The 13,156-nt window shown below is 34.8% G+C and overlaps 1 protein-coding gene across 9 annotated transcripts in view; it reads right to left on the bottom strand.

Annotated features, from left to right (window-relative positions):
- Positions 1-1,478: 1,478 nt before the first annotated feature.
- Positions 1,479-13,156, bottom strand: part of LMO3 (LIM domain only 3) — a 58,991-nt gene continuing 47,313 nt past the window's right edge. For 8 of the 9 annotated variants that reach the window (XM_073877924.1, XM_025879869.2, XM_073877921.1 and 5 more), the window contains one exon: positions 1,479-4,708. In XM_073877924.1, the coding sequence (XP_073734025.1) occupies positions 4,603-4,708 (106 nt within the window). In that variant the 3' untranslated portion in view covers positions 1,479-4,602. The remainder of the gene's footprint in view (positions 4,709-13,156) is intronic. The other variant, XM_025879870.2, reaches the window with a different exon arrangement.

Genomic DNA, 13,156 nt, shown 5'->3' with positions numbered 1-13,156 from the left:
CAACAGATGTTTCTTACTTACCTAAGGGAACTGTTATAATTATTCTATAAGCTTATTGGAATGGCATTTACCAAGATAGTTGGGAAACTTTAGTTGGTGACTTTGTATGTAATATTTGGCATTTCCTTTCATCTCTTCCCCTATTGCTGTCAGTCTCCACACACCCTCCCCCACGCTGGGCCTTCCAAAAGCAAAAATGTCCGTTTGGGGTACCAAAACTTTTACAAGACTGGTCACACATGTTTTAGTCTTTGTAAAAAGTTACTGAAATTAAGTTATATGTATTCTAAAGCATTGTAATTTTTACTTTTAAGTGTTTTAGCAGCTAATCCTTATAATGTTCAGCATGGAAGTCTTTTAAATGTAAAAAGTATACCTTTTAGATAAATAACGTCCTTCTAATAGCTCGGCCTCAAAGGAAGCTAGAGTACAAATGAGAGTTGTCTTTATTTTTCTGACCATTTATAAGGTCATAAGCAATACACTTTCTGAATTCTTCATTTATGATACTAATCACACAATTACCTACAGGCATGTGTTAAATATGACACTGGTTTCAGCCAAATAATGGGCCAATTGCAAACAATGAATAAAGAGAGGCAGCCCCATTTATAACCGCTGTTTCAACAGAGCTCTATTGTAATCATAGTGATCTGAGGGTGACTCATTAATTAATTGATGTTCTTTTTTATTATGTGCTATTGAGTTAATGAGTAATTTGTGTGAGATAATTCTCTGAACACATTGATTACTTGAGATATTTTCTGGGTCCTTCATACCAATGACATGCTGAATAGGTAGAAGACGGTCTTTGCTTTTGTGTGCTCATTATTCCTAGGTTTGAGATGAGTCCAAACCAGTGCAGAGACGCACTGAAATGTTCTGATGTCTGGAGGACCCTAAGTCGGCCCAATAGGAGGCTCCTTGAATGCTGAGGGCAAGGCCTGTCACATAGTAGGTACTCAATAAATGTCAATTGAAATAATGCCTATATTAACATTTTGCTCTCTATTGGCCTTAACTTGCATTAAAATCACATTTAAGAAATATCTATAATGGTGTATTTAAGAAACAGTAGTAATCAAAAGGCTTTTGCTAAAATTGTATTCTGCGCTAATGGCCTATTACAATGAACATGCAGATTGTTTTTGCAACTTGCTGAAGTGAACGCTAAACATGTTTGGCCTATATCATTTCTATGAAATTGTTTAAGTGTCTTTGGTGAGATGAGCTTGCTTTAAGTGATAGTTAAAAGGAAACCACTTGTGCACAGTATGTTTTACCACAGATATAATTTTCAGCACCCTGTTTCATCGTAGGCACAACATCTCTTCCCTGAAAATGTAGGGTTTAGTTAAGGTGTTTTGTTTTGTTTTAATTCATTATACGGAAAATAGGAAATTTGAAATTGAGTCTGACGACAGCAACACAGTTCCTTTCAGGAAGATCTCTGGAAATTTGTGTAAATCTACAAAATTACACCCAGCAATTTGCTACCTTCATTTTTGACAGTTTTATTTTCCCCACAAAAGTAAATAACAATAAACTACCTTGCTCTGAGATCTTAAATATAACTTTTGGAGAAAGCATTTGAGGTACTTTGTCTAGGCTTGTTATGATTTACCTTTTGAAAGTAAGTGTCCTTACACACTTTATTCTTTTTTTTCAAGCGGACACAATGTACGCTTTCTAGATATTATCTTAGATTTTGCCAATTAAGTGCAATCAAAGAGTATAATACCCCTTTTATTAAACACATAAATCCAGATATAAAAAAATGAATGAAAGAATCCAGCAGATATTTATTAAGCAAGATGAAAGTGAAATTACAAACACAGGGCAGCTTTTAAACTCAGCCAGCACTCTGGTGGAGTGGAGGTGCCTGGTCCTTCATCATAGGCAGCCTCTCTGAGATGCATGTTAGGAAGGGAGCTTTCAAACTGCTTGAGAAATCAAAGCTCTTTTGGAGGGGTCCTCCTGGAGGCATCGGGCAACAGGCTAAGTGACGTCAGGGCTACACAACACAAAGAGGAGAGGTGACGACAATTCAGGGACTTTGCGTAGTCAAGACAATTAGGTTAGTACTTCCGGTCAAAAATGCTACTACTTATGGTAAATTAGCTATAAAATGACCCATTTCTGTCTGGTTTCACAATTTCATGGAGATTAGAGATAATTTAAAGAGATTAAGGCCTTAATCTTTAATCCAGGTGAGTAATTTTGCTTGTAGTAAAAAAGCATAAGAATTAATTCCCGAAGGATTTGGGAAAAGAAAAGGCAATAAAAACTTGTTTGGTCTTTGGGTGCAAGGATAATTGAACAGCTTCCAGGAGCTAAGAGAAGTTTGTTCCCAATTTACAAGTATTTTGACATATTGATAAACATAGGCAAAACCATTTAAATCTAAAAATGATCATTTGAAAAAGATACTGGCAATTACAATTTGACACCCACATGAATTTCAGACACCTCTTAATGGGGGCTCACAGGGCTGGTTGAGAAAAACCACTTTTCATGGATCCCCCGCCCCCCACCACCTTTTGTTGGGTTTGGGTTTTGGTTTTGGCTATGCAAGTATTATCATGAAAAAAATGTAAGGCTTGGAGGCTAAAATAATGGTTACTTTGTGGGCCCCAAATAGCTATTTTTGAAATTCTTTTTTTTTCAGTATATCTCAAATCTGGGGGACATGTGACTTGAACACTCTTAACCATGAAGTATTTGTAAAAATACATATCATTCACTTTTCACAGAACTATTTCTGAAAAATGAAAGGCAATATCCAGATTCACATGCATGTTCATAATAAAGCGTTGTTTTAAAACAAAAATCCACACCAGCATTATTTTCAGTTTAATATTTTGGCCCCAAACCAAGAATTAAGGTATCACATTTAATTTTCATCTGCAATGCATCTATTGGCAGGACAAAATATGTATGCAAATAACACCGGGAAATAATTGTTTCCTATACAAGTGTTCAAAAAAGAAAAGAAAACCCACAGCACTAAATCTGCTCTAGCAAAAATATGCTTCATTGTGCCTGTGTCGGATTAGATTTGTTGAAAAGTAGTTCTATTACAGGGAGCAGAAGCGAAGAAGCAAAGTGTGAGCAACCCAGAAGAAGGGATCATAGTCTTATTTTTATTTCCTTAATTTTAATTGAAATAATCGGTCTCCATAATTTGTTTCTAGAAAGCTTTCTTCTTTATCATCTATCATGTTGGTAAAGGAATAATTTTTCACCTTTAAAACATGGAATGACAGATTTCAGGCTTAAGCGTGATATATATATTCTGAGCGGGTAACTACTTAAAGAAAGCAGTAAGAGTAAGACATGTCAAACTTTTAGTCTTCACTTTTTGAACATTAAAATAAGTGTCAGGTAAATACAGAAAAATATATAATCACCAGTTCTCAGCTCTTTGACAATCCCTTTGTTTCTCTTCTAGAAGATTCTGTGAGCACTATGTTGCTCTGATCAAAAAAGTAAGCTCACCACTCAAATATCATCATAGTTTCAGTACGCATTATCATGGTTTCAGTAGATTTGCACTCAAATCCTTTCAGTGCCAGAAATTTGTCAAGCCATCAAGTTATTAAACCCTTAGCTCTTAGGGAGAAATCTGGGCAAAATTTGTACAAGAAATTTATCATTTTAAAATTATCTCATAATTGTGGTAACACTTGTCTAAAGTAACCCTTTGGAAAAATTTACATGATACCCAAAGGCACTAGTTTACATAAGGGGTAAGTGGCTGAAAAACAAAACAAAACAAAACAAAGCCATTGTGTAGGTAAAGAGCACACACACACACAAAAAGGGTATTAAAAGGATAATTGCTAAGCTTTAAAGTTATTCTAAAAATGGCACTTTTCACGTTGGTATAAAATGAAAGTGCTTTAAGATGAAATTTTTATGCATTTTTAAAGCTGATCTTTAACCCCCTGAAAATCGGGGGTTATAATGAGAACACTGATAGACTCTAAATCATAGTGGCGATAATAGTGGATGTTGCTAAAATGCTTTGTGTGTGTCTTCATTTCTTCTTCTTCTTCTTCTTTTTTTTTAGTATTTTAATGTTGATAGACTTGCTTTATCTATATGTGTATCATTAGGGAGATTTGCTCTTCAATTCTTTACTAGAAAGTTACAGCTCATTTAAAATAGCTGGTAGATACAGAAAGCATAAATATACAGTAAGTTTAAACACTGATTGTACTAAATGCAACAATACAAAGCAAACAGAACACAAATGGTAACACAATAAAACTGTATTACATTTGTGCTTCAAATATTACAATACATTATATACAATAGTCGAAAATAAACATCTCATGCCAAGTGACACAAAAACGAATAGCAAGCAAAAAAATCCAGCAATATGTACATTACTTTTTTCTTTAATAATAAACATTCAACTCTGAACTGGGGCAATTTCACTACATACAGATGCAGTCCGCCTTTTATTCCATATAACCATCCTGCTTTCCTATATCTACGCTATTCAGTAGGTTCCTGTGTCAATTCTTATATACATGTGGAGCAAAAAAGATAAAAGAATGTAGTGCTTTGTATTCTTAATGGGGTGATGTTGATAGATCAGCGAACCTGGGGTGCATAACCTTCTTTCATTAAACCTTCTTCGTAGTCCGTCTGGCAAAGGATCATGTTATTCTTTAGGAAAAATTTGTCTCCAACGCAAAATCTGAAAATATTTTAAAAAATAAAATGTGTTAAGATCACTTCACTCCGATCTATAGATTTGAAGATTTCTTTTCCTTGTAATAATGTCACACAGTAATTCCCTGAATTTGAGAGCTTGGTTTAGATAGTTGCCTTTATTGTCAAAATTAAACCATGTAGGTCATTTAATGAAACACTGCACACAAAATTTGAAATCCTACATTTATATATAAAAAGCCTAGGAAAATCGAGGAAAACACCTTGGGCAGCAGAGGTGATTTTTATCACCACTTTGGAAAGAAAAAAATAACTGATCTATATTTACAGTCATTAAAATAAAAGAAAGAATGATAATAGTATTTCACTGCAGTGATTATGGAAGATTTCACCATTGGCCATTTATTCACTTTATTAAAAAAAAGTAAAACGCATTAATATGTATCCAACAATTAGAAAGTGGCCCATTTTAAAGCTTCCCATTTAAAGCTTCCTTTTACTCTGTTATTAAAATGTGATTAAATTCTAGTAATCTGGAAGTGATTGTTATGAAGGAAAAGTTGTTTTAGCATCAGACTCTGAAGCTGGGCCATATTCCTTTGTTTGTGGCAAGTTCACCAACTATAAAATATTAAATGTCATTTCTTAGCACACTCCCAATTAAACCAAAGGGAGTAACCTGAATGAACTTCTTAATTTTGATGTGATAAATAAACTAGTTTCCAGTAACTAATTATGTATTTTATTCTATAAAGCACCGTTTAATGTGCAAGATTGTAATGTTTTTAATAAGTGCTCTTTTTGTATAATTTCCCAGCGGTGACACTTTGGACACAATTAAGGTCAGAAATAAATGCTTGTGCTGTTTCCAGTACATTTAACAATAAAGTAACTCTGGGGAGATCTGTATATATTTTTAATTGTAACAATTTAACCTTCAAACAGCAGTGTCTAGTAGAGTTGACCCAGTAAAACTACTTGTAATTATACAAGTTGACCTCACTGACCTTTGATAGTGGTCTCTCTTTATCAGATAGTCAATTTCGAATGATGTTCAAGCAGAAATCTTAGTGGATAGATTAAATTGTGTAGTGAAAGCAACCCTTTAATGTTTTGTGAAGTTGAAGGTTTAAATGAGGAGCAGTTGGACTGATTTACATTTGCAAAGATTGGAATGCTAGACAAACAGTGAACCTATTTATTTTCCAACTGGGTAGCTTTGGAAATTTATCCTTATTCTAGCTAAGTAGATAGAGGGGAAAATAGTGTAATAAAAAAAAGTAGATTGAAAAGAATTAGCTTTCCTCTTAAAGGAAGATTGGTCTGTTTATTTGTGGAATTTACTTTTTTTCCCCAGGATTACTGCCTGCTGATGATGTTGATTGAAAGTACAGACTAAGCGCTGATCTTGAAATCCTGGAGTTTGCGGTCAAGGCTATTGGATAGAATGAACATTCAAGTTTGAACCTTGAGTATATCTTTTTTTATTAGTTGCAAACTATAAACTTTAAATATTGTGCTTAAAAAGTGGTGTGTGAGTAAACGAGGTCTTGTAGATTATCCTGATCATTAAGACATGTTGAATAAAAGGAAATATTTCTTCTGTTGGACAGACCTAAGTAGCCAAATTAGATACTTATCTTTTATATGAGATTACATAAAATAACATGTAGGATATATCTGATTACTGTTCAAAACTTTCAATTTATATTACTGTTGAAATTAATTTGAGCTAATAATTATTGCTAATGATAAAGTAGCACATAAAATAAATAAATTCAACAAAAACTCGTGTTCTAGCTAATATTACTGAATTCTTTTTTTTCCTAAAAACCAACTGAATTGGAAATATTCTTTCAACTCCACATTGACTAAAATTTTGCTTCAATTTTCTAACAAGCCCCCAAATTCTATTCACTATCAAAAACAAAATTTTATTTTTAAATATGCTCTACTTGGGGCTTGAACTCACGACCCAGAAATAGTCACAGGCTCTACTGACTGAGCCAGCCAGGCACCCCAAATAAAACCATTTTTTTTGTCATGTGAAGTTATGTCATTCTTACCTTCAGAAGCCTTGAAATTTAGATAATTTTTGTTTGTAGATTAATAAATTCAGGGTAATTATCATGAGAAAAACTTTGAACCAAGAGCCTGGGGATCTAGTCCTGAGCCCTGATGCTACCCAGTGCAAATTATAGGGTTCATTTCCTACTCTCTCTGAGTCAGCTCTGTGTGGGTAAGATAAAGCAGCTGCATCACTGAATTGTAGGAAATACATGAGAGGCAGAGGGGTATATTGCAACAAATAGAGTTCAAATCCGAACCTTCCACTTATGATACTGAAGATGAAACTTCATTTTTTCTTATCTTTAATATAAGTGACTTTTTATTTATTTGTTTACTTATTTATTTTTAAAGATTTTATTTATGTGTTTGAGAGAGAGAGCATGAGCAAGAGAGCACAAGCAGGGAGAGCAAGCAGAGGGAAGGGGAGAAGCAGACTCCCCACTGAGCAGGAAGCCCAATGTGGGGCTCCATCCCAGGACCCTGGGATCATGACGTGAGCCGAAGGCAGACACTTAGCCAACTGAGTCACCCAGGCGCCCCAGTATAAGTGACTTTTTAAAGTGTATGGTGAAGAGTAGAAATGAAGTACGTAAAGCCTTACTTTAATAATTGGAGTGTAGATAATTAAAATAGCCACCTTTTATAAAACACTTACCATGTGCTAATGCTAAGCATGCATATACATGATTACTTTTATTCCTTATGTTCAACTGAGAAAGTAAATATTATTATGGCCTTTTTCAGATGAAAACCTAAGGCTTCCTCCCAGAATTAAAAAAAAAAAAAAACAAAAAAAACCTGCCAATGTTCCTTAACTAGAATGTGTATGATAGAGAAAGGAAGGGGACTCTGGTCTCTTTGGGCTCAAGACCCATGCTTTGCGTGGAAGAAGAAAAGCATAAGGCTATGAAGTTAATACAGGTTTTTTGTATTGCTAATATTCCTTTGCATAACTTTAAAAAAAGTCTACCTACCATTCAATGAGACGTTGGTAATATAAATGGGACTCATTTAAAACAGTCCTACCTAAAATATTTTGTTGCTAATGTTGTCAACTGGACAAAGTACATTTTATGTACAGTTCAATTTATACTGAAAAGTCAAGACAAAACAGAACATGGGTGAGAAATGTCACACTTATGCATATAAACTTAAAACAGTTTTGAAAGCTATGGTTAAAGTAGATTATAACTGCTTTGCGATTAGGATTGGTACACTCCTTTTTAAAATATTTATTAATTTATTTGAAAGAGAGGAGAGAGAGAGAAAGAGAGAAAGCAGGGGGAGGGGCAGAGGGAGAGGGAGAGAGAAACCCAAGCTGACTCGGCACTGAGCACGGAGCCCAAAGCAGGGCTCCATCTCATGACCCTAAGATCAGGACCTGAACGGAAACCAAGAGTTGGAAGCTTAACTGACTGAGCCATCCAGGTGCCCCTGGATGGGTACACTCCTTTAAGATGTTCTATATATAAACATGAAGAAATTAGAGAAACAGCAATGCAGATGTTAGATGCTTAACAAAATAATCTATAACTGATCTTGTGAGAAAGGCTAATTTCCAATGTTATGAGCTCCTTATGAAATTTAGCACTGGCAGAAAAAATATTATAGAAGCAGTGATGGCCAGAGGATACTGTAAGTCTATTAATAGGTCAGGCTAAAATTCCTGAAAATAAGCTGATAATCTTCCTTGTAATCTAATCCTAATTGCTTGTGGGGTAGTCAAGTTCAATTAATTTTGCCTTCATTAAAAAAAAAGTATGTTAAGGAACAAAAAGATGCCCAATCAGATCACTCAGTCATTTAATCTTGGTGTTTTGGAGTTAATAATAATAGATTTAATTTCCAAATATTTTGGAGTGATTCTAATTGAACTCATATAGTCTTAGAGTCTTGAGAAATACAGAAAATAAATATAATTAATAAATCACCCTTATAAAATATGGGGCTTAGAGTAGTTTTAAGCACGTTACCAACAGCCTCTGCAAAGCCTCCATTTGTAAACCCCTTTTCACATCCTTTCTAAGAATGGAAATGTTAACTTAGTCACCTTATTTCCCTGAGGTCAGCAGCTATCAATTATAATTAGTTCCCAACTCCACAATACTTTAAAAAGGGTGGGGGGGAATCCAGTCCATATTTCAAATGTCTCTATTTTCTATGTAGCATCCTCAGCTACTAAAGATGGAGATTTTGATGCTGCACTTTGTTCTCAATAAGAGGTACTGATTATATACCCATCGTCCCACCACTATACACTGTGAACGAATTTACTCTTTCCTCCCAAAGACTGTCCAGTTGTCATTACATACTTCATTCCTGATTCATTCCTTTTCTGCACCAACTTACACTACCCACATCCCGAATCCTGCTATAAATTATTCAAAGTCCACCTTGCTTTAACTTCACCATATCTATATTCTCATTTATATCCACTCAGTCAGAAAATAAAATACCCCTCTTGAAAGAGTCCAGGGCCCTCATATCAGCTCTGAGTCTAGAGACTAAAGCCAGACTGTCTGGGTTCATATTTTGAGTCTACCATTTTCTATCATTGTTTTCTGGGGCAAGTTACTTAAATTTTCTGTACTTCAGTTACTTCACTTGTAAAATGAGGATAGTAATAGTATCTCATTTTATTGAGTATTAAATGAGCACATGTAAAACAGAACAGTGTCTGGTATATTATCAGCACTATATAAGAATTCTGCTGTCATTATTATTTGTTAATGATAATCTTTTCACCTTTCCTTAAGCCACTCCTTAACCAGGACTATTTCTCCCTTTTTTCCATCTGAAATGGAAATTCTTTAGTTTCCATTCCTTCCATCAATATTCCCTGACCATGCCAACTCATTCTGATCTTTCCCAAAGCACTTATTTATTGGCATATCATTTAGTTTGGCATTTCAGATTTTCTCATGAATGGGTAACAAGTTTCACAATCTAGACTGTGGTGCTGAGGAAAGTGCCCATGAGTTATATTTCTTTTGAACCCTTTGAAATACCACCATAAATTATACTACCACTTGAGGTGGGTGGTCAGTAAATACTGGTTAAGACAGATTTATTCTGGCACCGAATAGCTTTAAGTAACAAAGGTATTTTAGATAGATAATTTAAATTTGTGTTCATTTTGACTTTCATTCACTGACTTCCTACCTTTACAATTTCACCTCCTCCTGATTCCCACACCATTCCCTCCTTCTCCATATCCCTAACCAAACTCCCTCTCTAATCTCTGAGTACTCTGAGCTACTTTTCATTTCCTGCGCACATTAAATGCTTTCACACGTCCATGCCTTGCATGATGCTCCATCTGTCTGGAAAACCCTTGGCTCCCTGGCTTCCTGTCTTCCCCAACCCCCACCAGACACAATTCCTACATTCCGACCAGTCCTAGGGAGTTCTGTTTTCAAACCTGGCCCATCCACCCTGTGATGCTTCTCTAAGACTTCAAGAAGGACAGACCTCTCTTCCTTCTGTTTAGCATCAATTACACTCTTCTGTGAGTCTCTGATGTCCTGTCTCTCCCATAGCTCTGAACATCTCTAAGAGAGAAACTAGTTTGTATTCACCTCTCTTTCCAGAGCCTAGCACAGTGCTTTTATTCTTTAGTGTTACACAATTCTACATATTTGAGGCAATTTCATTACAAACATGTTCTTTCCTTTTCTTATAAAACCATCGTTTCGTTTAGAATTGTCTAAGGAGGAGGGGCTTAGTCACCTTTAAGAAATTAACTGATTACACAGAATTCTTCAATTTTGAGTGAGATTCGAGTTATCATCTAAGATGCTCAAAATAACATTCCTCTGCTTCTGTTAATAGAGAAAAAAACAAACAAACAAACCTCAGATGTTCAATTCAGGATTCACATCTTCAGCCATACCCCTCTAAAAAGAGTGGAGAGGGTATGTACAAGAAACAACCAATCCCGAAAGAAAAGTTATTTTTACTAGCATTTTTGAAACATTCAGAAATGCTTTTGATCTTAATGATCTTTTGATTTAAAAGTTAAGATGAAATGACTGCTAAATAAAATTCATAAGCATTTATAATACCACAGTCTCAGACGTCAATAAAGTTTGCTTAAGGGAACGTGCCTGTAAATTACCTATTTGCTTTGTGTTTCACTTGAAAAGGTGCAGAACTATAATAATGATTTGGCTACTGAAAGTATAGGCTTGTGCGGCATATGGCTTTATTGAAGAGGATTTCCCCAGCAAATGTCAAAGTACAAAGAAAATCTCCTATGTTGAAAACCTTCTGTATTCAGAGTAACAAAATTTGTCTGCTTTGCTTGACTGATGAAGATTAGCTGACTTCTTGCATTAAAGAAGTTTGTCTTGGGGCTGAAGTGACAAGACAATAACTAAGTGCTAATTGCGCATAACCAGCACTAAAGATATGCAGTCCCATTATGGCATGTAATAAATGAAGCGAACACAGAAATATATTAGGTACTTTAATAATGATACTAGAATAGTATTTTGCAGCAATAAGAATGTGAACAGTTTTAGAGTTAAAATTTAGGAGTGTTTGTCTTACTTGACTGAGTTCTACTGAGGAGATAGACTTAATTGTGAATGCAACTTTTTATTTCAACGGTGAAATAAAATTGATATACGATTTGTAAATAGCATTAACAACCTACAATTACTTTGCATCATAATAGAATTTAGGCTGGGTTTAGCACTTGAGTGATGTTTTAATTTTCTGTGTAGAACATGGATAAAATAGGGGAGCCTGCCCTAATGGAAAAATGGACAAAGGGCATAAACAGGGTGTTCCCTAAAAGAAGAAATATCAAAGGGCCACTAGAAATCAAATAAATGCTAATTAAAAATTATAATAGGACACCATCTTTCATCCCTCAGGGTGACAAGGATTTCTTTTTAAATAATAATTCCCAATGTTAGAGTGAATGTAAGGGATTACATAGCTCTTACATATCTGGTGTGAGAATAACTGGTATAACTGTTCGGGAGAGCATTTTAACAATAGATAACATAAGCCTTTAAACAGTTATATATTTTGTCCAGTTAATTGTGCTCCTGTGAATTTATCCTGACACAGGCTTGAATATTGTTTATCAATATCATGTTTACAATATTATGTTGATAATACTGATAATATAAAAAGTTGAAGAGATAGCCTATACCTCTGATGATAGAAGACTGATTTAACATATGAAGCTCTATTCATAAAACGAAACACAAGAAGGCTTAAGATATCTTAAAAGAATTTGAGAAGCATACTATCGTAAATGAAGAAGTCCAAATATCAAACATTAGGATTCTTCCCTGTTTCTTTTTCTTTAAGCTGCTCAAATATATTATAAAATATATGCTATATATCATTCATCATACATGCATAAGAAAACATATGGCTAGCTATACACCAAAATATTAAAATGCCTTCTTTTAGAATAGTGAGACATGGGACAATATGATTCTTTATCCCTTTCTAGTTTCCAAAATTTCTACGATGAGATGTAACGTTTTATAAGTAGAAAAGCAGCAAGTGTTATTTTTTTCCAATACTACCATTTTATTTTTTATTTTTTATTATTATGTTAGTCAGCATACATTACATCATTAGTTTTTGATGTAGTGTTCCATGATTCATTGTTTGTGTATAACACCCAGTGCTCCATGCAGTCAGTACGTGCCCGCCCTCTTTAATACCCATCACTTGGCTAACCCATCCCCCATCCTCCTCCCCTCTAGAACCCCCAGTTTGTTTCTCAGAGTGTTATTGTTGCATAAAGATAACTGTATTGTGAGTGGATGCTGTTAGTGGATCAATATGACAAGTAAACAGAGGTATTCTAAATTTACTACTAATACGCCTTTAAAATATATACACATATATGTACACACGCATATAAATGTCTGTATGAACGTATAGATATTTATGTTCATGTGTCTATATCTTTACACGCATACTTGCCAACTTATTTTTGGCTAAATGTCACCATAGACTGAATTAACCTGCTTTGGTTCCAAAAGTTTGTTGGGAAGACTCAAGGTGTTGTAAGATGACTTTTTTTTTTTTTTAAGATTTTATTTATTTATTTGACAGAGAGAGAGATAGCAAGAGAGGGAACACAAGCAGGGGGAGTGGGAGAGGGAGAAGCAGGCTTCCTGCTGAGCAGGGAGCCCGATGTGGGGCTTGATCCCAGGACCCTGGGATCATGACCTGAGCTGAAGGCAGACTCTAAACAACTGAGCCACCCAGGTGCCCCGTGATGACTTCTTGAATTATTTCCTGGATAAATTAGATATTGCAATGTCTACTGGGCACTTGTGTTCATCTCCATTTAGCAGGAAATATTATTGAGATATATCTTTTTTTCAAGATATATATCTTGTGTAAAAACCAAGTTAGTGGAATATTA

This window comes from Callorhinus ursinus, unplaced genomic scaffold (genome assembly GCF_003265705.2).
Source record: "Callorhinus ursinus isolate GAN/ISIS: 27379988/994484 unplaced genomic scaffold, GSC_fseal_2.0 scaffold27, whole genome shotgun sequence".
In the NCBI taxonomy this organism is placed as follows: domain Eukaryota; kingdom Metazoa; phylum Chordata; class Mammalia; order Carnivora; family Otariidae; genus Callorhinus; species Callorhinus ursinus.
This window is presented reverse-complemented; position numbering and strand designations above follow the sequence as displayed.